At 44.1% G+C, this 26,048-nt stretch overlaps 1 protein-coding gene across 37 annotated transcripts in view; it reads right to left on the bottom strand.

Moving 5' to 3' along the window:
- nfixb (nuclear factor I/Xb) overlaps positions 1 to 26,048 on the bottom strand; it is a 202,959-nt gene that overhangs the window by 39,000 nt on the left and 137,911 nt on the right. For all 37 annotated transcript variants that reach the window (XM_074657269.1, XM_074657260.1, XM_074657257.1 and 34 more), the window contains 3 exons: positions 7,268 to 7,333; positions 2,433 to 2,507; positions 656 to 776 (listed from right to left, as the gene is read on the bottom strand). In XM_074657269.1, coding sequence (XP_074513370.1) covers positions 656 to 776; positions 2,433 to 2,507; positions 7,268 to 7,333 — 262 coding nt within the window. The remainder of the gene's footprint in view (positions 1 to 655; positions 777 to 2,432; positions 2,508 to 7,267; positions 7,334 to 26,048) is intronic.

Below are 26,048 nucleotides of genomic sequence, written 5' to 3' on the forward strand. Positions count from 1 at the left end.
TAACTAGCCAGTCGCTAAATGAGTAACAACTTAATGCTTCATCCTCACACTGTGGTCACAGCGTAGGAAAGCACAGTGCTATCACCAGAGGAGGACAACTTTGTTCATCTCATTTTCTGTGTTTCATGACAGCATGGTGGAATTAGCAAGCTAAGCTAGCTAAGTAGCCTTGCGTCCGACCAGCGGGCTGGTGGCCAACGGCAGCGCTGTAAAGATAAATTGAGGGCGTATAAATCTCTGGATGTCTATAGTTAACTATCCTTCAGTAAAGTCAGTCAGAAAGAGAGTCGGACAATATCGGAGAAGCGTTTCAGAGACGGAGAGAAAGGGTTGCTAATAGTTTAGCCTTCTGCTAACAGCAGCCAACGCTTCACGGCTGCTGTTAGCAGAAGGCTAAATATTAGCAACATTTACTCTCCATCTCTGAAACGTTCCTCTGATATTGTAGCTCGCTAGAGCCTCCAATCACAGTTAGTCATCTGTAATGTCTGTGACATCTGGACATTTTAGATGTGGAACTTTAGCCCACTGCTAGTGCTAGCCTCCAGTCTTTCCTTTGTTTACACCGACACAAAAAGGGTCTATAGAATTAAGAAATGAAGAATATTAGTACAGGAAAAAAGTACATTTAGAGCATGTTTGTATGCATTTGTACCTGGTGGAGGGGGTGGAGGTGATGGAGCGCCGTCCCAGGGTCACCTGGTTGATGTTGTAGTAGCCGGGGCTGTCCAGGTCAGCCAGGGAGAAGTTGGGGCCGGTCGCTGTTGCCACTGGGGCTGAGGAATGCACACACATACATCATTCAGAAAATATCAGAGAAAGTGCAACTACATGCTCTAAATGACTTTAATATCTCAAATGGTGAGGCTGGTGTTATTCTATTATCTACTATTTTTAGCGCCATGGCTTTAGGAATGGCAATGACGGTCTGTCTGTCACCACTTGTTTCATACCAGTGGGCAACTTCCAGGTCTGAAAAGTGAAGCCAATGCTGTAGTGCCTTAAACTTGCATTCTTTCTAATAGCCAGCAGGGGGCGACTCCTCTTTCTGGTTGTATAGAAGTCTCTGAGAAAATGAGCCTACTTCTGTCTTGATTTATTACCTCAGTAAACATTGTAAACATGAGTTTATGGTCTCAATCTCTAGTTCTAAGTCTTCTTCATGATGTTCATTTAGTAAATGATGGTCTCATTTAGAGTCAGATAGACCATAAAGCAGGGGATGCTTTAGGGCGGGGCTACCTTGTGATTGACAGGTCGCTACCACGGCATTGTACGGTCTTGGAGTTGTCCGTGTTTTCGTCTTGGAACTTTAACCCTTTCACAGTGTTTGGAAACAGGCGTCCCAAAGTATTTTGAGCTCGACCCATAGGGGGCGCCATAAATACCAGAGACATGTACCTCAAAACCTGGTGGACAGAATTTCACCAAATTTGTTGCACATGCTCTGGGGGCAAGTATTAACCAAGATCTGAAGTGTCAAATTGATTGGTAAATGTGGGCGTGGCCTATTTAGCATTATATGCTATATTATGCCTTTGCTCAATTTGCTGATGTCCTAATGCTTCACATAAAATATGATCCCAACTGGTCTGATGGTGGCGCTATAATTGACAGCCAAAAAAGTGAACATTTTAAAGGCCTTGCCACTCACACCGTAAGCCCGATCGACTTGAAATTTGACACACATGTGCAGCTCAATATATTCTACAAAAAAGCTTCTTGGGCCACTAATGTCCACCTGAAAGATTTTCTGCCATTTTGATTTTGTTGAAAAACACATTTTTTACATCTCGTCCTAAACTGTATGTGCCATTGTTACCACATTTTCTGGAGATCATCATTGAATGAAGATGATTGAAATGTATCAAAGGCGTGTTGATATTTCATTGCATTTTGATGATATTGACCAATGAACTTAAAAAGGGCGTGGCTCAGCACATCAATAGATCTAGCTCCACAACCGTTGGGCCAATCATTACGAAACTCGCAGGATATGTCCACAAGAGGACCTGAAACATAACGTAGAAGTTTCATTCAAATCAACCACTAGGGGGCTTTACATGTCAGATTATACATCAGAAATTGTTTGTCCAATCAATACCAAACTCACAGGATACATTTTATAACAATTTTGAACCATGTGTGTAAAACTATCTAGAAAACCGCCACCAGTTCCAACCATGTGCATGGGCCTGGCACAAATTTGGCCATAAATCAATGGGAGTTTGTCCCAAAATCATCATTGCTGACAATAAGAAAAATATAGAGTAACACCAGCCTTATGCTTTAAACAGTAATTTATCCCTTAAAAGTGTGTTACTTCACCATTAAGGTGTTATAAGAAAGTGCCTATATGAAGTGTACGAGGAGTGACAGGGAGAGCGCGTCTACGTAGAGATTGACAGGGGGAAATTATAGCCGTGACTCACTCTGCGACACGCGGACCAGCTCGGCTACGTTCCACACCCCTGAAGTCACAAAGCAGTCCTGGAAACTCAAGTGGCCTGGGGAGAACAGAGGGAGAGAGTAGTGTGAAAGAGTGGACTGCAGAGTAGATATGCATGTACCAAATGTGAAGAAAATGACATACTCACACAGATTATGATTATATACACACATATGCAGCTGAAAAACATGTATGGAAAAGCTCGACACACTGCTGTTGTCATCCAGTGGGACCATGTGTTTTCTATAAGATACAACAGGCTGCTTTTTTTTATATACTGTAACCTAAACCTTAAAGAGGAAACTTGTGGTTTATTACAACTTGGATGTTAATTTCACATCTTTGGCCTTCGACTCTATCAGAGCTGTCCAACGTTCAGACAGGTTGTAAACAACTGAACTGGATTAAGATCTAAACCACTTTTTTTTGGAAGTATCCTTTAAACCCTCTAAAAGCCTTTACACACCGGGGGGACGATGAATAAACGACACGGAAATGCAAATTACTCGCCTGCCAATATTATACAACCAGGGCTTTTATTTTGAAAAGTAAGAACGGAAGGAGTGGATCTGGTCTGCGCTGCCTTTATCAAGGTGGAAAGGAGTGATTAAGTTTGCCGTCTTGGTTCGGACTACGGAGCCTCCGTGTTGTTGTTTTATAAATATAGACGCAATTGAACCTGTTCCGCACAATGTGATTGGTTAATGATGTTATTTGCGGTGCAAAAGCTCAGAAAATGTACCTTGTTATGGAAAAAAAGTTGCCTTTTCTCTGTAATACTTTCTGTGTGAAAGTATTCAAAGGTCTTAACCGTCAGCCCCTAACTTGAGCCTACGCCTAATTTTAACATCTTTCTAGCCAGAAAGCTAAACACTTGTCTTCACGTTATTCTTACTTTAAAGCAGCTATAATCAATATATTTATATTAACAATGGATCATGTGACTACTTGTAGTGGTCGCTCGTAGTGACAAACCTACAGAGAATCATTTCCCAGTTCCCTCTAACTCCACGGAGCGTTTTAGCATTTTTCAACTTTTTTTTTTAATGGCCTGCAACTTCACTGATTTTGTTCACTCTCAAAGCTTTCATGAGCTTTTGCCCGGCACCAACCTGCAGACGGATAAAGTTTGCAACTAGCTAGCGAACAAAGTGGAGCATTTGGCAGCTACAGAGCTAAGTGTTTTTCTCAGGAGTTCATGGAAACCAGAAAAAAAGGTCAAAGGAGAGTGAAAATTAGACTTGTATTGGCCAGAAACACGACTCCAAATGAATGACAACGTCTGTAACTGCTGGATGTTTGCTAACACGTGAGCCATAACAACTTCAAAGGTGATATTATGTCCATGTTGTGTTCACAACCTTGTTTCTGCTACAACCAAGTTGCCAAAAAAAAAGGCTAAACTCCAAGACCAAGTGCTAACTCCTCAAACTCACCTTCACCTTTAAAGGACAGTTCACCACTAAATCAAAAATACTTCTATGCATAATACATTTTTATAAATCCAGATTGTTTTGGTGTGAGTTGCAGAGGGTTGGAGATGTCTGCCTTCTCTCCAATATAATGAAACTAAACGGCACTCAGAAAAGCTGTATGTGCATACCGTATCACCGTGCAGGAAGGAAGGAAGCGTCCATCTGTACTCGATTCTGCTTTAGCGTTAGCTAGCTCACCTAGCACAACTGAGCTAGCTAACGTTACAGCTCAGCCGAGGAGAACGCCATTAATGTTTACATCTCGCACTGTCACGAGCATGACCCCTCTCATCCATGAGTGGATGAACCCTTCCTTCTGCGCGGTGATACGGTTGGCAGGTGTAGTTTGGTAGAAAGAAAATAGTTCCTACATGAAAGTGCTCACAACAAGTTGTGTGGATTATCTGGAGTAATCAGGTCATGATTCCTGGAAAGAGACATTGCTGTTGAGCCAGATTTTAGCAGGTGTCCCTCCACCTCTTTTTTTGTTGTGCATTCGCAAAACGCGCCCTGCCGGGAGGTTCTTTAACTGTGTTACTTTTGTGCATACAGGATTGACATAGCCTCTTAACCTGCTTGTATTATAGCTACCATATTGACCTTGATTATGAGACAAAATCAATATATTAAATCTGACCAGAATGCACCAGTAACAGTAACATATTGAAAAAGCAAGGTAAGCTGATATAAATCATTTAAATGAAATTGTTTGAATAGGCCAAAAGTCCTCACTGCTGCCTGCTGGTAGGCCTATTTCTAACATCTAAAAGAACAGACGGTAGGTTATATTTTAATTAGACTACAATCTTAAAACTGGAATTATTCTCCTTCTCAGTTCTTGGTTTACTTAGCCTACTTCTAACCCTCTGAAAATGATGGTGTTACCGATTACACCGGACATTTAAAGCTGCAGTAGTCAGTATATTTTTGGCATCATTGGTCACAGATTGGTCAAAGTCTGTGATGTGAGACTTTGACCAATCACAGGTCATTTCAGAGAGAGAGCATTCCTATTGGCTGTGCTTCGGTCATGTGACTGGAACTTGGTGTTCCTTCACCAGATCTCACAATGGCGGCGGCGTCACAAACTTTCTAATTTTACAGCTAAACTGTACACTACAAGATGATTCTGAAAACATCTGAGGAGAGAAATAGGCATTAACGTAACAGAATATTGATTTATATTTGATCAGCGCTGCCTAGTTTGACCGTTTGGTCGGAGTTCGCGAGTGATTGACAGCCGGCTCTCATAGACAGCAGATGGACAGCAGACCTCAGATCAGCTCTTACTGCTTGTTTTCCTCCGGTCTGTATAATCTTGCAGATGTTGTTAGGAGCACCGGAGGACACAGAGGCAATTGATTTTTTTCAGGTTACCTGTTTCATGTACTACTGTCACGATATAGTGAATACATTTTTTTTATAGTTATAAAAATAACTTTTTTTAATCATATTTGCTCCAATCTGCCTACTTCAGCTTTAATAAGAAAAGATGACTGTACAGCCGGTATCTCCAACACTCGGCAACTCACACCAAAACAATCTAGATTGATAAATAGCACTACGGGTATGTATTTATGATTTTGGGGTGAACAGTCCCTTTAACCCTTAGCCTTTCCTAAACTTGATTCTAAGGGCGTTTTCACATTAGGTATGATTGATCTGTAACGTGCCCGAGTACGATTGCCCCCCCTCTCCGCTCAGCTTTCACATTAGTAAAGTGACGAGTACTCCTACGTCATCATCCATGTGTATGTGTTTATGTTGAGATCAGCTGTTCTAGTGGCGGAGCATCGTAAAACACTTCATTCAAACTGGACAGAAACTAAATAAAACTCACAATACTGTTGTCGCTAGTCTGCCCAACAATCACCAACTCTGGTTTGGTCGAAATAAACTCTTATTTCACCGAGTTTGATGTGAAGATAGGCCGACTCTACACGTTGTCTCCCCCCCACCCCGTCTCTCTCTCTCTCTCTGCCCGCTGAGTAGCTGAGCGTCTCTCGTTCTTCACAGACAGACCATTAAATCAGCTAAATAAAATAACGAACATCACTCAACCCCATCGCCTGTTGTCTATATTTTAATGAACCTCTCGCCGGCCTTCCTGCTGTATCATCCACAGCCGTGCAGCTCAGAGGATGAGATCGGTACACGCTGCACACAGATACAGACATACATATGAAACTGTTTTATGTGTATACAGATTTCGGAGGAGACCGGCGGCGTTGAAAACAGCCTGATCTTTCTCAACTACTTGCTAACTGCTAACGTAACAACGGTAAAATAGCGGTCCACTTTCGTGTTTCGGTACGGTCGGCTTTCACACCTGATGCGAACCGTACCCGAGTCCACATGATCCGTACTCCAGACCACCTTTTCAAGTGGACTCGAGTACGGATCAACGAACCGTGCCCGAGCGTTCACACTGATCAATCCAACTGGACTTTGGGGACAAGTGTACTCGGATCCGGGCCCGGGTCCCTGATGTGAAAGCACTCTAAGTCTATTCTTAAACATATTTTGAAGACCTAAATTTGTCAGTGAAAAAATTAGCTAGCTACCTAAAAATCCACAGAAACAATTAGTCAGAATTATCCACAAATTCGGCCTCTGTTCCCACAAGGGTAGCAGTACGACAGCACACACACACACCTCAGTCTCTATGTTGACTTTCAAAATAACGGAGGTGCTCAGTGTACTATAGGGTTCTTTCGGCCTATTTGTGTTCCTTCATGTGTGCGCGCTGTTCTGAAGTTTTGTTAGCCTCCCCAAGTTCGTTCATCCATGCTCCATAATGTCCGTATCCATAATAGCCGGGCCTGTGTATGTGCACATCCTAAACTCCGGGGTTGAGTGAACTTCACATCCACACCCTTCCTCCTCCATTTCATCCCTCTCTCCATCTGTCCATCACTTCTCTCTTCACCCCCCCTCACCTCTCATTTTCTTTCCCACCTCCCTTCACTTCTTTCCCGCTCTCCATCTCTGTCTCTCTCTCCCTCGCTCCATCCCTGCCCGGGGTTAACCACAGCGGGGACGGCGCATGAGGTCAGCGCTCGGCTCGGCAGCGGCCATGTGGTTCCCATCTTCCAATAACGTCAGTGTGATTTATGAGTGGCCCGCCACAATCCCAGCACAACCCCCACACTGCAGTACCGTCAGCTCTCCTTACCATAATAAACTTCCACCCAACTCTGCCGGGACACACTCGCACACAGAGAGGCCTGTGTGCAGGGGCAGTGTGCGCATACAGTACATGTTTTAGCGTCTGTATAGGCGCGGTTGCACGTAGGCACAGGTACGTCAAACGCTTTTAATGCATGCATGTGTGCAAACTCACCATTTGGTGGGGGCTTGACGTCTGTGTCTCCTTGCTGGTTTGAGATGTCTGATTGTCCCGATTGTTCTGAAAGAGAGAGAGAGAGAGAGAGAGAGAGAGAGAGAGAGAGAGAGAGAGAGAGAGAGAGAGAGAGAGAGAGAGAGAGAGAGACATGTTTAGTCAGGTGGACAGATGTCTGGACACCACCCAAAGTGAGGGGACAGGTTAGAATCAGAGGGAACTCTTCAGAAACTTGACGGGGAAATGGCGCCTTATTTCATTCTTTCCACTGAAGAGAGACAGACACGGGCTGAGATTAAAGATGCATATTTCCGCTCAGGTTGAAAGTCATAAAATGGCAAAAAAAGACAGTCACTGTGGGGAAATCAGTCACTAGAGAAAGAACTCAGTTTGAAGTACTTGTTCTTTTTGGCTTTGAACACACTTTTCTCTTTCTATACCTCTCTTTCAGGGTCTCCCACCCACTCAAATGTCAGGGGATGGGACGATACAACAATCTTCCGATTCGATACCATCATGATGCTTGGGTGCCGATTCGATATGTACTGCGATTTTTAAGTATTGCGATTCGATATTACGATTTATTGCGATTTATGTGAACTTGTTTAACACTACACCATGTGTAAAATTTAATCATACACTTCTAGGGACTTTTACTTTGGAAAATATCTAAATTGATAGAGTAAGAATGTTTGATTAGTCAGAGATGTCAAATATAAATCAAAGAACAAAGACCTTTCCCTCACAGATTAGTGGTATTTTCTTTTTCATTTGATAGTGACATGTAATGTTTTATACTTCTGGTGAATATAATCCAATCAATCTTATTTACATATACACTATGTATTTTGTATATACATATACAGTATTTTGAAAACCGGACGTAGTCCCACGTGTCTACTTCCTCTAACTTCTCCAAGGTGGTCTCTAGCTCTCCCGTCAGCTCCGTTCTCTTTATCCATCCATGGTCAGCTCCATCGGGGCCGTTTCAATGCAGAGAACATAAATGTCAGTATCTGGGTGCTCTACAGTTGTAGCGTGGGCCCATTTGGCCGACTCGACCGCCACGTTACTGCGATACGATAACGTTTCCTGTCCGTGACGGAGTTAGCATGCAGCTTTAACTCTGCTCTGTCTAGCTCTGCTTTTCCTGCCAATGTGTGAAACCCAAAGTGTTTCCATCCTTTACTGGATGTGTAGTGTTTACCACGCTGGATTTAACATGTGAGGGTGCAGGTCGTATCCACGCTGACCTCCAACGTTTTACACTTTCTGGTTTTGGCTCGCTGTGTTTTTTTTGGTTGACGTCAAATTACTCAGACTACAATAATAAAAGCGGTAACTTCCTTTTACCTCCACATAGAATGAAAGCAAATGAAGCAAATATATCGATTCTGGCATTAAGAAATCTATTTCAAAATCCTTAAAAAAACATAGCGATACATATGTGATTTCTTTCCCAACCCTATCAAATGTACACACTAGAGATGTTACGAGAACCGATAGGGATGTAACGAGAACCGATACTTCTGTACCAAGTCGATGACAACATTTAAAAAAGTGAGGGTACATTTCTACAGTACCGAAGGTACCATACGATGCCTGTAATGGTCGTTGGTAGGGATGTGACGGTGAGGAACATTTTCCCACCGGTTAATAAACTTGTGACAACACCGGTGTTACCGATTACACTGGACATTTTACAAGAAAAGGTGACGGTCAACATGTGCAGAGCGCTGACTCTGATCTTTACCGTCGGGTGGCGGTGTGTCTGGCCTCTCCGGTAGAGCTTTTGCTGCGGGGCTCAGCTGCGGGGGTCTAGCTGGCGCCGCTGCTCCGTGCACACACGGCTCCATCCACCTCGCGGCAATTACTTCATTAACGTTATGGTTCCCTTATAGCATTGGGATTAAACGTGAAATATTGTTAAATAGGTGCGTTTGCTTTTCACTTCAACAATAAATCCTCTGCCTCCTGCTCCTACTACTCTGAGCTGACGGACCAGATGCGTTCACGGTCAGTAGGTAGTGTCCGTCTTCTGACTATCGACTGATAACACGCCGCTGATACGCCAAAATGAACAAAATGGGTCAATTATTTTTATTTATTACTTAAAGGCTACATGTCTCTGTTTTTTGTAATGTTCAAATGTTTTTAATAAAAGTGTGTGTGTTGAATTACAGGGGATTTATTGTTGTTGTTTTTTTTTTACTGTGGTATCAAATTTGGTATCGAGAATCGTGGAAATTCACTGGTATTGGTATCGACTACTAGATTTCTGGTATCGTGACATCCCTAGTACACGAGCTCTATTACAGTGGAGGCTGGGTAAAGTGCTCGAGGTCCTGAGAAACCTCAGCTGCCCAACTGCTGACTCGTAAGCTGTAAGGAGTACTTATAAAAGGTAAATTTGATGGGCTGTGGGCATTGTTTGGATCTCCTGTTTGTGTTTACCTTGACAGAAAAACTCCCTCTCTTTTTATAGATCTGTGTTTCCAGGGCCTCGAACATTGAACGTGTAAGTTGGGTAAAAGGTCCCAAGAAACTTCAGCTTCCCCGCTGCTGACTGGTACGTTGAGGGGTTCTAGTAAACGGTGGCTTCTATAGGCATTGTTTGGACTGCATCTCCTGTGTGTGTTTACCTTGACATCTATAGGGGGCAGGCGGGCAGCGAGCCACCTGCTTCAGCTAGTTTAGTTTGGCCCGCGGGCTGCCATTCTTCTTCAGATGTGTAATGCGGCCTTGAGGAGTTTTATGGTTGTATCATATACACCATTCAGGCCAATTACCCCACAGCGCTGAAGCTTTAAGGCCGTCCTGGGCCAAGTCTCCCTAGCCGGAACGTGGCCCCCTTACAGCCGGCGCTAGGCCCCTCCAATCACAACGTCCTCTCAGCCCAAATCAGCGTCTTAATCTTTGGGTGGCATTAGTGGACGACATGCCAGCATCACTACTGCACTATTCACCCCGTCTGTCTGCGCGTTGCCAGAACGGAGACAACAAAAAGAGACAAACAGAAATCACCTCATCACTCCAGAAGAAGAGAAGAAGAGGGGAGAAACACTACACTTTCTTTTTTTCTCGCAACCTCTCATTCTCAGTCCATCTTCACGTCCTTCTCCCTCAATTCCTCTCACACTCGTTCTGCCTCTGCTTCTCTTTCTCTCTCGCGCTGTCGCTCTGTGGAATCCTGGCAGCCATCTTAGCGCTTGGCAGCCATCTTAGCTTTGGCGGTACCCATGCATTCCTGCTAGCTGACGGCACACCCACACACACACACACACACACACACACACAAACAGACACACATGCTTGCAAAGCTCTCTCGCACTCAGACTCAATGGTCTTAAAGATAAAAAGAGCTACAGAGGATATGCGATGCAAATGAAGTGAGGAGAAAAGCCACTGGGATGTTTGTCTGCAGTCCTGCAAAGTGTCTGGTGGTTGCCCGCCCTCGTTGCATGTTACAGAGAGAGTGTGAGTTAAATAGAAATGAGACCAGATCACACACACGCTCATAAAGTAGAAGGCAAACGAGGTGATCATGTAAGATGAACCCAGACTAAATGCAGCCCGAGGTCTTCCTGATCATCTCACTACCAGCACAAACCTTTTCAAACCTGGATTATGCCTCCGAAAAAACATCTCTCACACACTATGTGACAGTTTCCAAGCCAAAATTCAGTGCCTAGTTGTCATGACAACGGGGATGGCACACCGCGGCCCCTAATGATGAGTGGTCGTTGAAGCCTGTGTGTGCATATGTGTCGCTGTTTGGCCTGGAAATGAGTTCACATGACGGTAATAATATAGCGTGCTGGCGCGGGCTCAATGTGTTGTTTTGTTGAAGTATTTCTTGGCACCAAACGGGCCGGCGGCCGCTGCACTGCACTGCAACCCGGTTGACGTTTTGCTATATCGGACTCCCTGCATTTGAAAGGTGTTAAACCGCTCCGGTTACGTTATCAAGCACTCGGCTTTCACAACTTACAGAAACTGAGAACTGTAGAAGTTCTTAGAGGCGTATGCTTCACTCCTTTATACCATTATGGACATAATCCTAATCATGGTGGAAGACTCCAGTGACGCGCAATGAGTGCACGGGCAGAGTGCGCACACGTAGACACGCAGGTAGCCCGTCCAATCGTTACATTTGGGCCGTATGAAATGATTAGACGGGTTTATTACAGTCATGCGACAGCCACAAAAAACTGATTTTTCTGTCAGAGCGTTTGATTTATTGATTGCTGTTGGGATGTCATGTCAATTTCAAGAAATATAACTTTTTTCTTTTTTTTAATCCTGTCTTTAATGTGCACCTCCCCTTATGGTTTAGTTGTGATACTTGCGTTCAGACTTCTTTTTGTTATTCATTATGCCCGTGACTCTTACTACTGAGTTCCAACTTCAAACTGCCGCTGAATCTTAGAAGAGAAAAAAAGCAATGTTGTCTTCTGGGTAGGAAACGTTTTCTGAATGTGCCTGTAATAGTCCTTTACATATAAGACGCCACTGGCAGCTCTGTGGTGGGGGGAACTGCCACCATCAGACTTGCCAACCTCGAGATCTCAAAAATAGGATTTTGAAACCCAGGTGTCCAACAGGGTCTGGGGGTCCGCCCCTACAGCAGTTTTATGTTAAATGATTTCAATTTGACTTTTCCATTTCTATCTCCTTTCACTCACTGAAGGTCTTTTCAGAGATAACATGACAACGGTACCACTTGCCGAGAGAGGGCGATGAAAAACGGGAGTCTCCTGGGAAAATTGCGAGGGTTGGCAATAGGGATGTTCATAATTAACCGTTTAACCGTTAACCGACATGAAGCATTTTAACTGTTTAACGCTATCGGTTAAAACGGTTAAAAGAAATATTTATAATTAATTAAAAAGCTGAGCGGCTCAGAGGAGCGGCTCGTCTATTTAAGGAGGAAAACTGGTCCACCTTAACAGCCCACCTTAAGAGGCGGAGCCGGAGCTGCAAGATACAGGAAGTCGGCTCCGGTCTCTGGCTCTCTTGAGCGGAGTGGAGGAGTTGTAGTTTGGTAGCATTTATTCACCGACAAATAAACTGTACACACACTGCTACACCTACGTTCACAACTAGAACGCCACCAACAACCTCACACTCACCACCAACACACACACACGTTAAAGTTACGCCGCGCTGACAGACTGTATGTGCGCCGGCTGTGGCGGCGGCGGCGAGCAAGAAGCCTCCGGCAATGCTAGCGCTGCTAACGTAGCACAAATACACACACTGTTGGACACTTGCTAAAGTTACGCCGGGCAGACACACAGCTGACAACCTGCTAAACTAAACTAAATGTGCGGTGGAGACTTTTACTGGGAAAGTGGCTGCATGTCCGCGACACTATACGCAGCATCGTAGCTGCTAAGTTAACGCTCCTGGACGGTGAACTGGAGACTCAGTTGTCTGTTGTGATCATACATTGCAGCTGGCGCGAGACACAAATCTTGTCGGTTAACGGTTAATAATAGGTTAACGAGGGTCGGTTATTGGTTCAAAATGAGCATCCCTAGTTGGCAAGTATGGCCACCATACTGAGGTACATCAACCTCAGTCAGGCCATCTACAGGTGTTGGGCCTACACAGACAAAATAATACAGGATGTGCTCCGAAGAGACAGCACTTGTCCCCACGCCAACACACAGGCATGTATGTATGTATGTATGCACTATGTTAGTATGTATTTCCTAACAGCAGATACTGAATGTTCCTTCGGGACAATGAAGTCTATCTTATCTTATGACTGCCTGGGGTACACACTATGTAAACACATGAGCATTTACATGTTGGTTCAAATGCTTGCACGTGCACGCACCGTACACGGATACACATGCCTCCGAAGCACAAACACGCTCTTACACACATGCGCACACACGTTTATACAAGGATGAATCACCCTTATCTCCTGCACACAGTCGCCCCAAGGCCCCCTGTACACGTCTCACCACAGATAATACAACACACACACACAGTGAGTTCATGTTGTTTCTTGGTCAGCTGAATGATGTACTCCTGGAGTGTGTACACTAAAGTTAACACTGCCTATACATTTATCACACTGCAGATGCAGACAGAGGCTGATAACTCACACCCGGGCTAATGTACACACACTCCAAATCACACGTACTTAATCACTCCATTCATCACACACACACACAGGCGGAAAAACAACACGCCGCCATGCATTACCACACACACACACACGCACACACACACATACACACAAGTGCAAATCATTAAAAGACACTTGAATGTAAAATTGCACACACATGCTCAGTCGCTCAGTACGCAGGCAGCCATCGCCAGCGCTAATGGACTCATTTACCGCGCGCATATTCATGTACGAGTGCACGCTGCTCACACGGGCGCTTTGTTTTGTGTTTTTGCTAATTTAGCGAACAGCTTAGAGTGTTTGTTTGTGCATCACAAGCACACATGAGCAAACAGGCCCTCTGTAATCTAATGTGCACTAAGTGAAGGGGATTGTTCAGACTGACGACAGACTGTAAAACCAACACATGTCCAACGCTGGAGATAAAACAGAACAGCTCTGGGCGTTAAAGTTGAAGACAGTTGGAAGGTCAGTCGAGCATGTATATTTTCATAAAGACATTTTCTCATATTCAGTGTTAATATCTTATCCTCAAAATGGAAATACCTTACTAATTCTCATTAAAAACAAGGAAAAAAAACCTTTCAAATCAGTCCCTCATCACATGCTTTGTTAATATTTACCTTTGCGTTTCTCCAGCTCTTGTTCTATGAGATAATTACCCTGACCAGATAAATGCAAGCAAACAGACACAGGCTCTCACACGCACTGGACACATTTGAGAAAATATCCCTAATAATCGTAGTGACATCATCGCTTGTCTTGGCCTGAGCTTGGAATCAGGGATGGTCACAAAACAAAGGATGGAGGAAAGATTAGACAGCAGTGATTGTGATCTAGGCAGCTAACGATAGCTTCTTGCTAATGTCATTCATTCATTAGCCCTGTTCGGGACTAGTGCTATCCATCGCACCCACATAATTCATTCAGTTTTGTCTTGTATTGGGAATTTTCATAAACAATAGAATAATAAAACGCATCGGACTCAGTGTGCAAGTTTTCTGTACGTGACGTTTATCGGATGGCAGACTAAAAAAAACATAAGAAAAATACGGACTTGGTGTGCAAATGTCTTTAGTGGAGGACAGCACCCTATAGGATCCTATAGCACCGTTTCAAATGGGTTAAATGCTTATATGATTATATAAGAACTGGTGGCACATTGCAGGTTTAAATCCTAGGATCTACAATGCTGGGAAAAATCTCTCAAGTGCCCTTGGGCTATAAGCATTTGTGCTCTGACAGCTCATTTAACGTGTCTCCATGACTTCATCCATCCATCCTTCCTGAATTTTTTGCAAGATTTCCGTTTTGTTTTAGTTGGAACTAGACTTGCCGCGGTAGTCGCAGTTACCGGTGTTACACGGTGGTCGGGCACACACCGATTACATTACTGGCCCGCCGCCCCCACCGTCGTTTTGCTTTTTTTTTTAGGAAATAAAACCCATTTAGTTCATTTTGGCATATCAGCACCGTGTTATCAATACATAGTCGGACGACGGAAGCCACAAACTGAAAGTGAAAGTGTCTGCTCCGTACGGACTGTCAGCACGGTGACGGTACTCTTTTTCTACAGTGCCGAAGGTACCATACGATGCCTGTAATGGTCGTTGGTAGTCATGTGACAGTGAGGACAATTTTTAGATGCATTCACGGTCAGTATGTAGTGTCCGTCGTCTGACTATCGATTGATAACACGCCAAAATGAACAAAATGGGTAATTTCTTTTTATTTATTACTTAAAGGCTACATGTCTCTGTTTTTTGTAATATTCAAATGTTTTTAATAAAAGAGTGCGTGTTGAATTACAGGGGATTTGTTGTTGTTGTTGTTGTTTTTTACCGTGGTATCAAATTGGTATCGAGAATCGTGGAAATTTACTGGTATTGGTATCGACTACTAGATTTCTGGTATGGTGACATCCCTACTCTCCACATGCTATAGGAACAACACTGTTAAATTGAACAGAACATGTCGTTATGTGTGGGCTCTCTCACATTTTACACACCTGTTCAGATTTGAAAAATCTCTTAGTGTGGGCCAGTGTTAAGTGAAGCTGCTGAGGACCAGAAGTAGAACACTGCAGCAGTGACTATCAAATGTGAACATGACACAGGCCATGTATAAATACATGCAACTGCGCAGTACAACCGCAGCCTATACAGCCCATGAGCCCTTTGACTCCGTCTCTGTGTCTCCACCCTCCGTGTCATTTAAGGATAGCTCCCCAGATACGGTTCAGTTCACAGTCAAATGATAGGGGCCTCTTCCTCCGACTGCTCCAGAGCTCCACGGACAAATCTACCCCCGTTCTCTCCCTCTTCATCTCCGTCTTGCCTCTGCCTCTCCCTTTCTCTCTCTCTCTTGCGTGTGTCTATACGACCCGTGGCGTTTAGGCGTGCAGGTCCCAACCCCGTCATTTCTGGTCTCTGGGTTAATGTGGAAATGCAGCTGTGTTGTTGCGTCCAGAGATGTGACGGAGGGCAGCCCTGATTGGATTGCAGAGCACATATATACAGAACTACTAAATATAATGTAGCACGGCTTCATGCTGTGATGAAGATGGATGTAAAGCAGGCAAACGGCACTGACTGACTTATATATATACATACAAGAGTGTGTTTAAGTGTGTGTGGCTGCGTAGTCTCACCCCCTCTCTCCATCCCCCCATCCACCAGCCTCTGGATAAAGAAACCAAACAGCCTCCCCAATTGGGTTTCGCTTAAGAGGTTTATCGGTATGTTGCTAAACATTCTGACCTTTTTTTTTAATCTTTAATGCGCTTAAAATGTTCCAAACCCTCCTAATCCACGGCTATCCCACACAGATGTTCACTCGGCTCTTTTATTGGACTTCATTTCAACCTCTTTTTTTTCTTCTCCTCCTCCTCCTCCTCCTCCACCTCCTCCTCCTCCTTCATCCCCCCTCCCCCCCGTTTTTCATTCGAGTCTTGCGAATTTCCGGTTTTGGAAAACCACTCATCGCCTTCTGATCACTTCTGTGCTTCAATCTTCTACAAGCAAAGCTCATCTTGGCCCTGGTATTTAAGCTGCTGGTTCTTATTGGACAGTGCTGCGGTTGGGGAGGTACGGTACATCTGTCCCGTGAATGACCCCGGCTCACTGTGGCCTGAGAGATGAACACTTTTGTGACAGAACGCCACTTTCTCCAAAAAGGTGCCCCTGAATATTTCATGGGAATTTGTTTTCCTTAGATAATGTACAGTTGAGTGTAAAAAGATAATAACTGGGGATTTGATCAAATCATCATTGTGGTTACACGGTGTTCCTGCTGAGCCATTAGGACACAACTGAGTCATCCACTTTACCCTTTCCGTTTCATTTATTGACGTTCTAACACAAATTCTTATTCGGTAATCTTTGGTTTTTGACACATTTATGAGGTTCACACTAGAGACCAACTAGAGAAACTAGAAAACCTAAGGAATCCATTGGTCTGCTACATATAAACCCCTTAGCCCACGTGAACTCACAAGTCAGTCTCTAAACACTTCACTAAACTAGAGTAGGCAAAGATCTCCAATTGTCTGGTATCGCGAGACTATAGCCCCCAGTTCGGAGAAGCAGACCGGAATACAGGCACGGAAGCAAAGCAATGTACTGCTGTGGACGCCACGTTAGTTCAGATTCCATCCGGTGCCACTTACCTCCACTGGGGCTGCGGTCGAAAAGTCTTTTTTGCTTTGAAAGGTTTGCAACTGAGTGAAATGACCCGGAAGTACCTAAGTATCAGCCATGATAAGAGCTGGTGGAATTCTCTAAATGCTAAGGACAGGTGCTTCAATGTTTCCTTTACAGGGTACCTGCAGGTTAAGACCTTTTAAAGACCATTATGAATGCAATGTAAGACCTAATTCACGTCCATTTAAGACCACTATGAATGCAATTTAAGACCTACTTCACGTCCATACTGGCAAGAAAGTACTATGGATATGAGAGAAAATTGGAACCCCAGAATTACTTGCAAAGTAAATTCATTTTTTCACTGAAATACATTCCTTCCAGCAGTTTTCTCAGTCTTTGTTCCAGGTTTTCACAGTTTTATAACCAAATAAATAAATATATTACTAATTATAAATAAATAGAAAAAATGCAATTGAATGAATGGAATAACTGCAGACACAAAGTACCTCATAAACCTGGATTACAATGCACTGTTGCTGCTTTTCATTTCTGACCCTCTAGGGCGGTCCGGGGGAGCAGACCCCCGCAACCCCGAGGTGTGATTCTGTTTTGGACAACAATCCTTACTTGAATTGTACAGTATGTATTTAGTTATTTATGTTATAAAAATATAAATATGAAGTTTCTTTAAAAACAAAACAAAAAGAACATCCGGGGTTAGTGCAGCCGGATTCTCGCGGTTGTTTCCCTAAGTCCTTGTGAATTCTCCTTCACCTCTTTCCTTGACCTCATGACGTTTTCCATCGAGGTCAAGGAGAAGTGGTTAGGAGAAGATGTAGGATATCATTATTTTTGACTATTCGACCGCAGACCAAAAGGGTAAGGCTGCATGTACAGTATGTAGTCTAAGAGGCCAAACCAAGGTCAAACAAGCATCCTGCAGGCACTCATTAACCCTCTGAGACCCACAATACACCCCTTTTGGAGTTTTTTAGGGGTGTACAGCTCAGCACTGTGTGTCAAGTCGTTCTAGTCATAAAACAGAAACAAAACATTAACTAATTAATTTATTATTACAATAAATAGTGAAAGTGTATAAGGGTTTAGAACATCATGATAGTAGTATATGGTGGTCATCCCCATGCTCTATTATGTCTCATAAGCAATTTTTGGGTTGATATCATTTGTTACACAGATTCGGTCCTAAATGTAATTATTTTCTACCACTTCAGAATTGATCAAAATGATCAATAATCGCTCCAAAATACCACATTATGACAACAAGACCTCGAGGAACACCATAGAAAAGGCCATGCTGTGATTTGGGATCTAAATCTTTTAATATTTGGAGATTTCTGCTAGAATTGTATTTTTCGGCGATTGGATGGCGAGCACTTCTGTTGTGTAAACTGCTCAGAGACCAGTAAAGTGGCTGTAAAGTTTCATGAGTCTGTGACTATCCTAGAGGTCACCACAAGTAATTTTATACAGCGAGGTCAATGAAATGTCTCCTATGGGGACTAACATCATCACACATGAATACAGTTGGGCTCATTGGATCCACCAGAGTCTCAGCTTTACAGTGAGACACAATTTATGTGATTCAAGACTGTTTAGGGACCCCAGTATGCAGAAATGTTCAGATACACCATTTTAAAATAGGAGACGATAACACATTTATACTGCATGAAAATAACTATATGGTTTTTCACATATCTTGAGGTCAGAGGTCAAGGGACCCCTTTGAAAATGGCCATGCCAGTTTTTCCTCGCCAAAATGTAGCCCAACCTTTGAGCGTTATTCAGCCTCCTTCCCGAAAGGCTAGTATGACATGGTTGGTACCAATGGATTCCTTAGGTTTTGTAGTTTCATATGATATCAGTAACTTCACTCTTCACTCTGAAAATTATGCCCTTCATCCACTGAAAAAAAAAAAAAGAGCCTGAATTTGTTGAATGACTGATGTCAGCACATGTTCAGGTTCATAATGAATAACTGCCTGCATCCTTCTACAAGCACCAGTGTTCTGAGACTGGAAAGAAGGCCCATTAAGTGTCAATAGAGCGGCTCATTTTGCTTAGAAATCGGGACTGAGTTTTCAAAGATTGTAGGAATAACACTCAGGGTTTTCTGTTTTAGGACGGATTTTCCCTTATGCATTTTTGGCGCATTCCTGGGAAGTTAATTTGGCTTCCATATCCACACCCTAGCTATTAAACCAGCGACTCCAAATCCTTGCTATTCCTCTCACACTACGGCGGTGTCAACAAAATAGCAGCAAAGTCCCATCTTTTTCGCTCCGTTGAAACATCAACCCGAGTCTATATAATCAATCTTTGTTCCCGCATTCAGCGCAAAAGTGACAATAGTGCATCTCTATCTAGTTCACTGAGTGCCTGCTATGTAACTCCATGTGACAGCACAGCATGGGGGCCATGTGATTAATTGTGAAATGTGTTTTCTGCGCTCGTAGTGCTGAAGTGTGAACGTGTGGGCGTGAGACTATAAATACTTCACTTGGGTGGCTCTGGATGTGTGATTGTGTCTTATATATATATATATATATGTTTATGATGGTGTATATGTGCAAAAAAGATTTGTGGAGAGCACATGTTGAGGCGCAGTTGGAGATAAAGCGTGTAAACATCTGTGACTGACAGGCTGAGCGGCGGCGTGTAGGAGGGAGAACGCCGGTCTTTTATTAAAACACGTACGTGTGCATCAGCATGTAGAGCGCCTCGTGGGAGGATCTGCACGTGCTGCTCCTGTCTGTGTGTCTATATGTGGGAAAGAAGTTCAATAAATTGAGAGAGATAATTCTGCGTTAGATGCACATCTGTGTGTGTGTGTGTGTGTGTCAGTGTGTGTGTGTGTGTGTGTGTGTGTGTGTGTGTGTGTGTGTGTGTGTGTGTGTGTGTGTGTGTGTGTGTGTGTATGCTGCGTGGCCGCCTGGCCCAAGCCCTGTGCCAGCAAGGAGCAGGTGTGGGGAGGCAGCCCTGCGTTGCCCCGTTGCCCATCTGCGTGGCCGTCTGTGTGCCGCCTGCGCCCTCTCTGTGCCAACGCCACACAGAGCCGGGGAGCCGGGGGGTGAGAGGGGCCTAAAGGGAATCAACCATGGGAGAGAGGAGGGCAGGGGGTAGAAGGATGGAGGGGCACGGGGGGGGCGGCTGGCTGGCTGGCTGCCCATGTATCCCCCCCCCCCCCCTCCCTCTGCCCTGTTTCTTTTATCTTTTATCTGTGCCTATGCTGATGAGCTGTGATGTACAGGGAGGGAGGACGAGGGAGACACAGACAGAGCAGAGTCTATTTACCAGCCTGCATGTTCTCAGGCTAGTGAAGTGCTCTCTGTGCAGAGCTCTGACCGTTACTATCACTATATATCACACGGCTGTGTTCAATACTCCATTCTGATTGGTCAATCACAGCGTTCTACAGTCTGTTAGTTATTTATAGCAGACCGTTGCTACGTATAGCAGACCGTTGCTGTGTATAGCAGACCGTTTCTCTGTATAGCAGACCGTTGCTATGTATAGCAGACCGTTGCTATGTATAGCAGACCGTTGCGATGTATAGCAGACTGTTGCTGTGTATAGCAGACCATTGCTCTTTATAGCAGACCGTTGCTACATATAGCAGACCGTTGCTACGTATAGCAGACCGTTGCTACGTATAGCAGACCGTTGCTACGTATAGCAGACCGTTGTTGTGTATAGCAGACCATTCCTATGTATAGCAGACCGTTGCTGTGTATAGCATACCATTCCTATGTATAGCAGACCGTTGCTGTGTATAGCAGACCATTCCTATGTATAGCAGACCGTTGCTGTGGACGCTCTCATCATAGACTCTGGAGGACCATGTCCGATCATATCAATGCGCAGAAAGAAGTCCAGTAAATTTAACGTCAGCTGTTGCAAAAAAAGGACGTTGGGTTGGGAAAACATGATGGGGTATTTTTCTGATATTCATTTTAAAATATTTGGAGAGCACGAAACTTTAGATTCATGGCCAGCGGCAGAAGAGTCCCAAGTGAAATATTCCCAGAGAAGTCCCATTCACCTCGTCTCACTTCACCATCAATGGAAATGTTCCAACCATTGCTACGCAGTTCCAACCGTGTCGAACGAGACTATTTTTTATTAGTGGAAGCAATCAAATCATTTTTATATCAATATTTTGTGTCAAATTATTGATCTCTTTAGTACGTAGCTGTGTAATAAGCGGGATAATGTACAGCTAGTGGGTAATTCTCTTGAAATAAACCCCTTCAGGGCGATGCAAGACCAGCTCACTGTACATTATCCCTTACATATTATTATGTATTATATGAGACTAGAAAACCTAAGGAATCCATCGATACCAACCATGTCATACTAGCTTTTCGGGAAGAGTGCTAAATAACGCTACGAAGTTACTTGCTAAATTTTGGTGAGGAAAAACGGGCATGGCCATTTTTAAAGGGGTCCCTTGACCTCTGACCTCCAGATATGTGAATGTAAATGGGTTCTATGGGTACCCACGAGTCTCCCCTTTACAGACATGCCGACTTTATGATAATCACATGCAGTTTCTTGAATGCATTATAAAAGTGTTATTGTCACCTATTCTAAAATTATGTATCTGAATATTTCTGCATACTGGGATCCCTAAACAGTCTTGGAATTCCATAAATTGGGTCTCACTGTAAAGCTGAGACTCTGGTGGATCCAATGAGCCCAACTGTATTCATGTGTGATGATGTTAGTCCCCATAGGAGACATTTCATTGTAGTGAGACCATTTTTTAAACTTGACCTCACTGTATAAAATGACCTGTGATGACCTCTAGGATAATCACAGCCTCATGAAACTTTACAGCCACAAACTAGAGACCTAGAGCATTCAGAGGATGGATGGATCAGACTAGAGACCTAGAGCATTCAGAGGATGGATGGATCAGACTAGAGACCTAGAGCATTCAGAGGATGGATGGATCAAACTAGAGACCTAGAGCATTCAGAGGATGGATGGATCAAACTAGAGGCCTAGAGCATTCAGAGGATGGATGGATCAAACTAGAGACCTAGAGCATTCAGAGGATAGATCGCTCTCCTAGCTAGATTGACAATAAGGGGGTTTCTGAGCAGATTCCAGAACAGAGGTGCTCTCCAGCCAATCACCGAAAAATGCAGAAATCTCCAAATGTCAAAAACATGACTTTTTTTATGGTGTTCCTCAAGGTCTTGGTGTCTTAATGTGGTATTTTGGAGGGATTATTGATCAGTTTTATCAATTCTCGAGTGATAAAAAATTGTAAAATTTAGCAACAAATCTGTGTAAGAAATGGTATCAACCCAAAAATTGCTGCAGCAACTTATGAGAAATTATAGAGCATGAGAATGGCCATCATATAATTCTATCATAATGTTCTAAACGCTCATGCACTTTTACAATTTATTTGAATTCATTCATTCATGTTCATTTCTGATTTATGAGCTGCATCTCAGATTAATCTTCAGGTTCCGAGCTTTCAGATGATGTACACCACTTCAATGTGACATCTACTGTTGACCTGCTATCGCTCCCTAAAGACCCCCTGGACCCCCCTAAAAAAGACAAAAACGGGTTTATTGTGGGTCTCAGAGGGTTGAAGTGCACATGCATATGGAGAGATGTCATTGCTCCATTTGTCCAGCAGATGGTGCATGTTGGCAGCGGCGGGGCACAGCGCAGCAACACATGCTAAAGAAATCTGCCTCTCACAGGGGGAACAGAGAGAGAGGAGTGGGAACCATTTCAACAGGGCTGCCGAGGCTTCAGCAGGAAGAAGGGGGGGGGCGAAAACTCTCTGGCATATCTCACTTCAGTCTAAATTCCTACCAACATATAAAATATCCGTGGCTCCAAAGACTTAACTCAAAGTCTCAACAGTGTTTTTCATATTGGACTTCCTGATCACATCCGCAAAACATGCTGGATAATATCAGAGTCACAGCTGGCCTGAGGAGGACTCACTATAGATACCGGCAGGCTTCTTTAAACTGCACTGCTGATTTGTGTATATTAAGTTTCATACAAACAGAGCAGAGTATAAAATGTATAGCACTGAGGTTCACAGCTCGGAGTGAAAGACATGAGCCACCCTGTGGTACTCCTACGTTTCCCATGTTGGGATATCCGTGTGTGTGTGTGTGTGTGTGTGTGTGTGTCTGGGCACAAGTGGGATCATGTGATGCCAGTCTTTGCCAGGGAACGGGGGAGAGAGACAGACGAGGAGGAGGGGGGAGGGATATAGGGTGAAAAGACAAAAAAAAGGGGGGGGGGAGAAGAGAGGCAGACAGAAGTGGAGACAAGAAAAAGACAAAAAAGAAGTGAATGAGAGAGAGGAAGAAAGGGAGAAGTGGGGAGGGAAAGAGTGATAGACTGAGGAAGAGGGGGAGAGAGAAAGGGAGAGGGAGAGGGAGAGGTGGGGGGGGGGGGGGGGGGGGGGGGATTGTGAGAGCTGTGGGAACGTTTTGCCTCGCCAAGAAAGACGTGAGCAGAGAGAATAAAAGAAGGAATGAGAAAAGAAAGAGAGACTTGTTGGCAGAGCAGAGGAGGAGAGGAGGGTACATGGGGGGAGGTGGGGGGTGAAGCAGCGTACAGTGGGCACCAGACAGCGGGCACCATCAAACCCAGCGCTGCGAGGGAGACGAGGAACAGCAAACAAACCACAGCGCCGCGGCCACCGAGAGGCAGCAGCCATCGCTTCGGAACAAATACTCTCAACTACTCTCACAGTTTAATAAACCTCACACACGTACCCATCGAGGTAAATGAGAGCGAGCTATGATCCGGGAGGGAGGTCGCGGCGACCTGCCACTCAAACCGTGACTGTCTTCCAGGGGACAACACAGGGAGCTGAGAGCGTGACTTTGTGAACTACTGGCTGGATGTTTTATCACCATTCCCCTCTGGGTCAGTTTCCTCCGGGACACATTTTCAGCACCAAGCTTGCGATGGACAAGTTCATCTAGCTTTCAGAGAAAGTAAGCAGTTAAAATACTATAGTCAAGGAAGGAATACTATATACAGGCAACGGCCCTGGGTCTCCGTTTACTGTGTGTCAGCTGGTTTGTGGTAATAGTTTTGATCAAATCAAGTGAAATGATAAGAGCTTTAAAGCTGCTCTAATCAGTGTCTTGATATGGACAATGACTCAAAGGGCTGCACCAAATAGTTCCAAGCTTCATCCAGAACCTTCACATCCTAAATCAACAGTTGAATGCTGTGTACCTTTTTTTTTTTTGCACGTCTAGTCATTGTGTTTGAACCTGGTATTTGTGCACAGCTGCAGATAAAGATCAGGCTACACTAATATTATTAGTATTATTCTATTAGTAGAATTAGAGTCCAGTGGTGGCTGTGTAGGATTGCTTCCGACTCATGTGGTCCAAACATTTCCAATAACTCCAGAGCCTTGTTAAGTCCAAACAAATTTAGATGTAATAATTTCCAAAATTCACAACATATTTTTATCTAACGAAATATTTGGTTTCAATCCGTATCTGTTGGCGGTTAGCATTTCAAAAACAACATTTTCAAAAAAAACTGTTTGCTCTCCTGTGAAGTGTGTAAACTTCTTTTGTGTTGGTTTTACAGCCCGCGACTTTACTGTTTTGGTTCACTGTCACGTCTCTCATCAACTTTATTTACAGCAGCTGCAGGCAGCTTTATAGTCCGTGTAAAGCAAAAATAAATATGCATTCTGGGTTTGTCACGCCACAGAAAAATGTGTTACTAGCCAAATTTGAATGATTAAAAAAATTGCCAAGAATATAAAATTAGCTTTCAGAATCATGGTAAAAAAAAGCAGTATTTTCTGCTCTGAGAGGCTGGGGGTGTGTCGCTGGGGGGCGTGTCTCTGGGGGCGTGTCACTGGGGGCGTGACACTGGGGGCGTGTCGCTGAAGGCTCTGAAACCTGAAACCTGAAACCTGAAACCTCTCTTAAAACATCCATGGCTGAAACCACACCCACAAGAGGAGAAGGTGCATTCCCTCAGTAGCGCGGAGCGAAAAGGGAAGAGCCCAGCGCCGAATCCCCGTCCGACGGGCGAATTGGGGAAATGTGGCGTACGGAAGAGTGCTTGCCCGGTGTCGCTCGGGGGTCTGAGTCCTTCTGATTGAGGTTCAGCCCGTGGACGGTGTGAGGCCGTTAACGGCCCCCGTTGCGCAGTATTACCGGGGGATTCAACTCGGCGGGCTAGGGACGGCCGCTCGGTGTGGGAGGATCTCCTCGCGGGACCTCTCTCCAGCGCTGGCTGGCACCGCCGGGCGCATTTCATCCGAGGCGTTCAGTCAGCTTGGAAAGGCTGGAAGGGTTGGAAAGGTTTCTGTTTTCCCTGCCAAAAACCAGGTTTGTGAAGACGGGTGGGGTCATGTTAAGGATGACTCCACTGCGTCATCGAGCCATGGATTCAGCCCTGCCTAAAAAATCCTGAACACAAAACTGGTGAAAAACAGTTTAACGGTCTAACTCCACAATCCAGTACTACAACGTTCACAGTCTTTGCACATGTTTCCAGTAATCATTTAATTTAGAAACAAATCTCTGAATTTCCTTTACAAGGCCTTCAGTGAAAAAGCTGTAAAAACACTATATATAATACACTACTATATATAATACACTACTATATATAATACACTACCTGCTCAGCAGCAAACAGCAGACAGACACAGTTAGTGACTACCAGGTGAACATCGTGGAGCATTTAGCAGCTCAACAGCCAGATATTTCCCTCAGGAGGTGGTAGAGACCAAAAACAGAGCTAAAAGTCGAGTGAATACTGGACTTACATTTGTCAAGAGGTCAGAAACACTACCCAAATGAATGCTAATGTTGCTCTGTGTCTGCTCAATGTGTAAATAAACAACTGTTTGCTAAAACGTTAGCCAGCTTTTGCGCTGTCCCAAAATAGCCCAAAAAATGCAGGTTTAAAGACACAGTGAAATAAAAAGACCTTTTCCGAGGTCTAA

Source organism: Sebastes fasciatus, chromosome 13, assembly GCF_043250625.1.
Source record: "Sebastes fasciatus isolate fSebFas1 chromosome 13, fSebFas1.pri, whole genome shotgun sequence".
NCBI lineage: Eukaryota > Metazoa > Chordata > Actinopteri > Perciformes > Sebastidae > Sebastes > Sebastes fasciatus.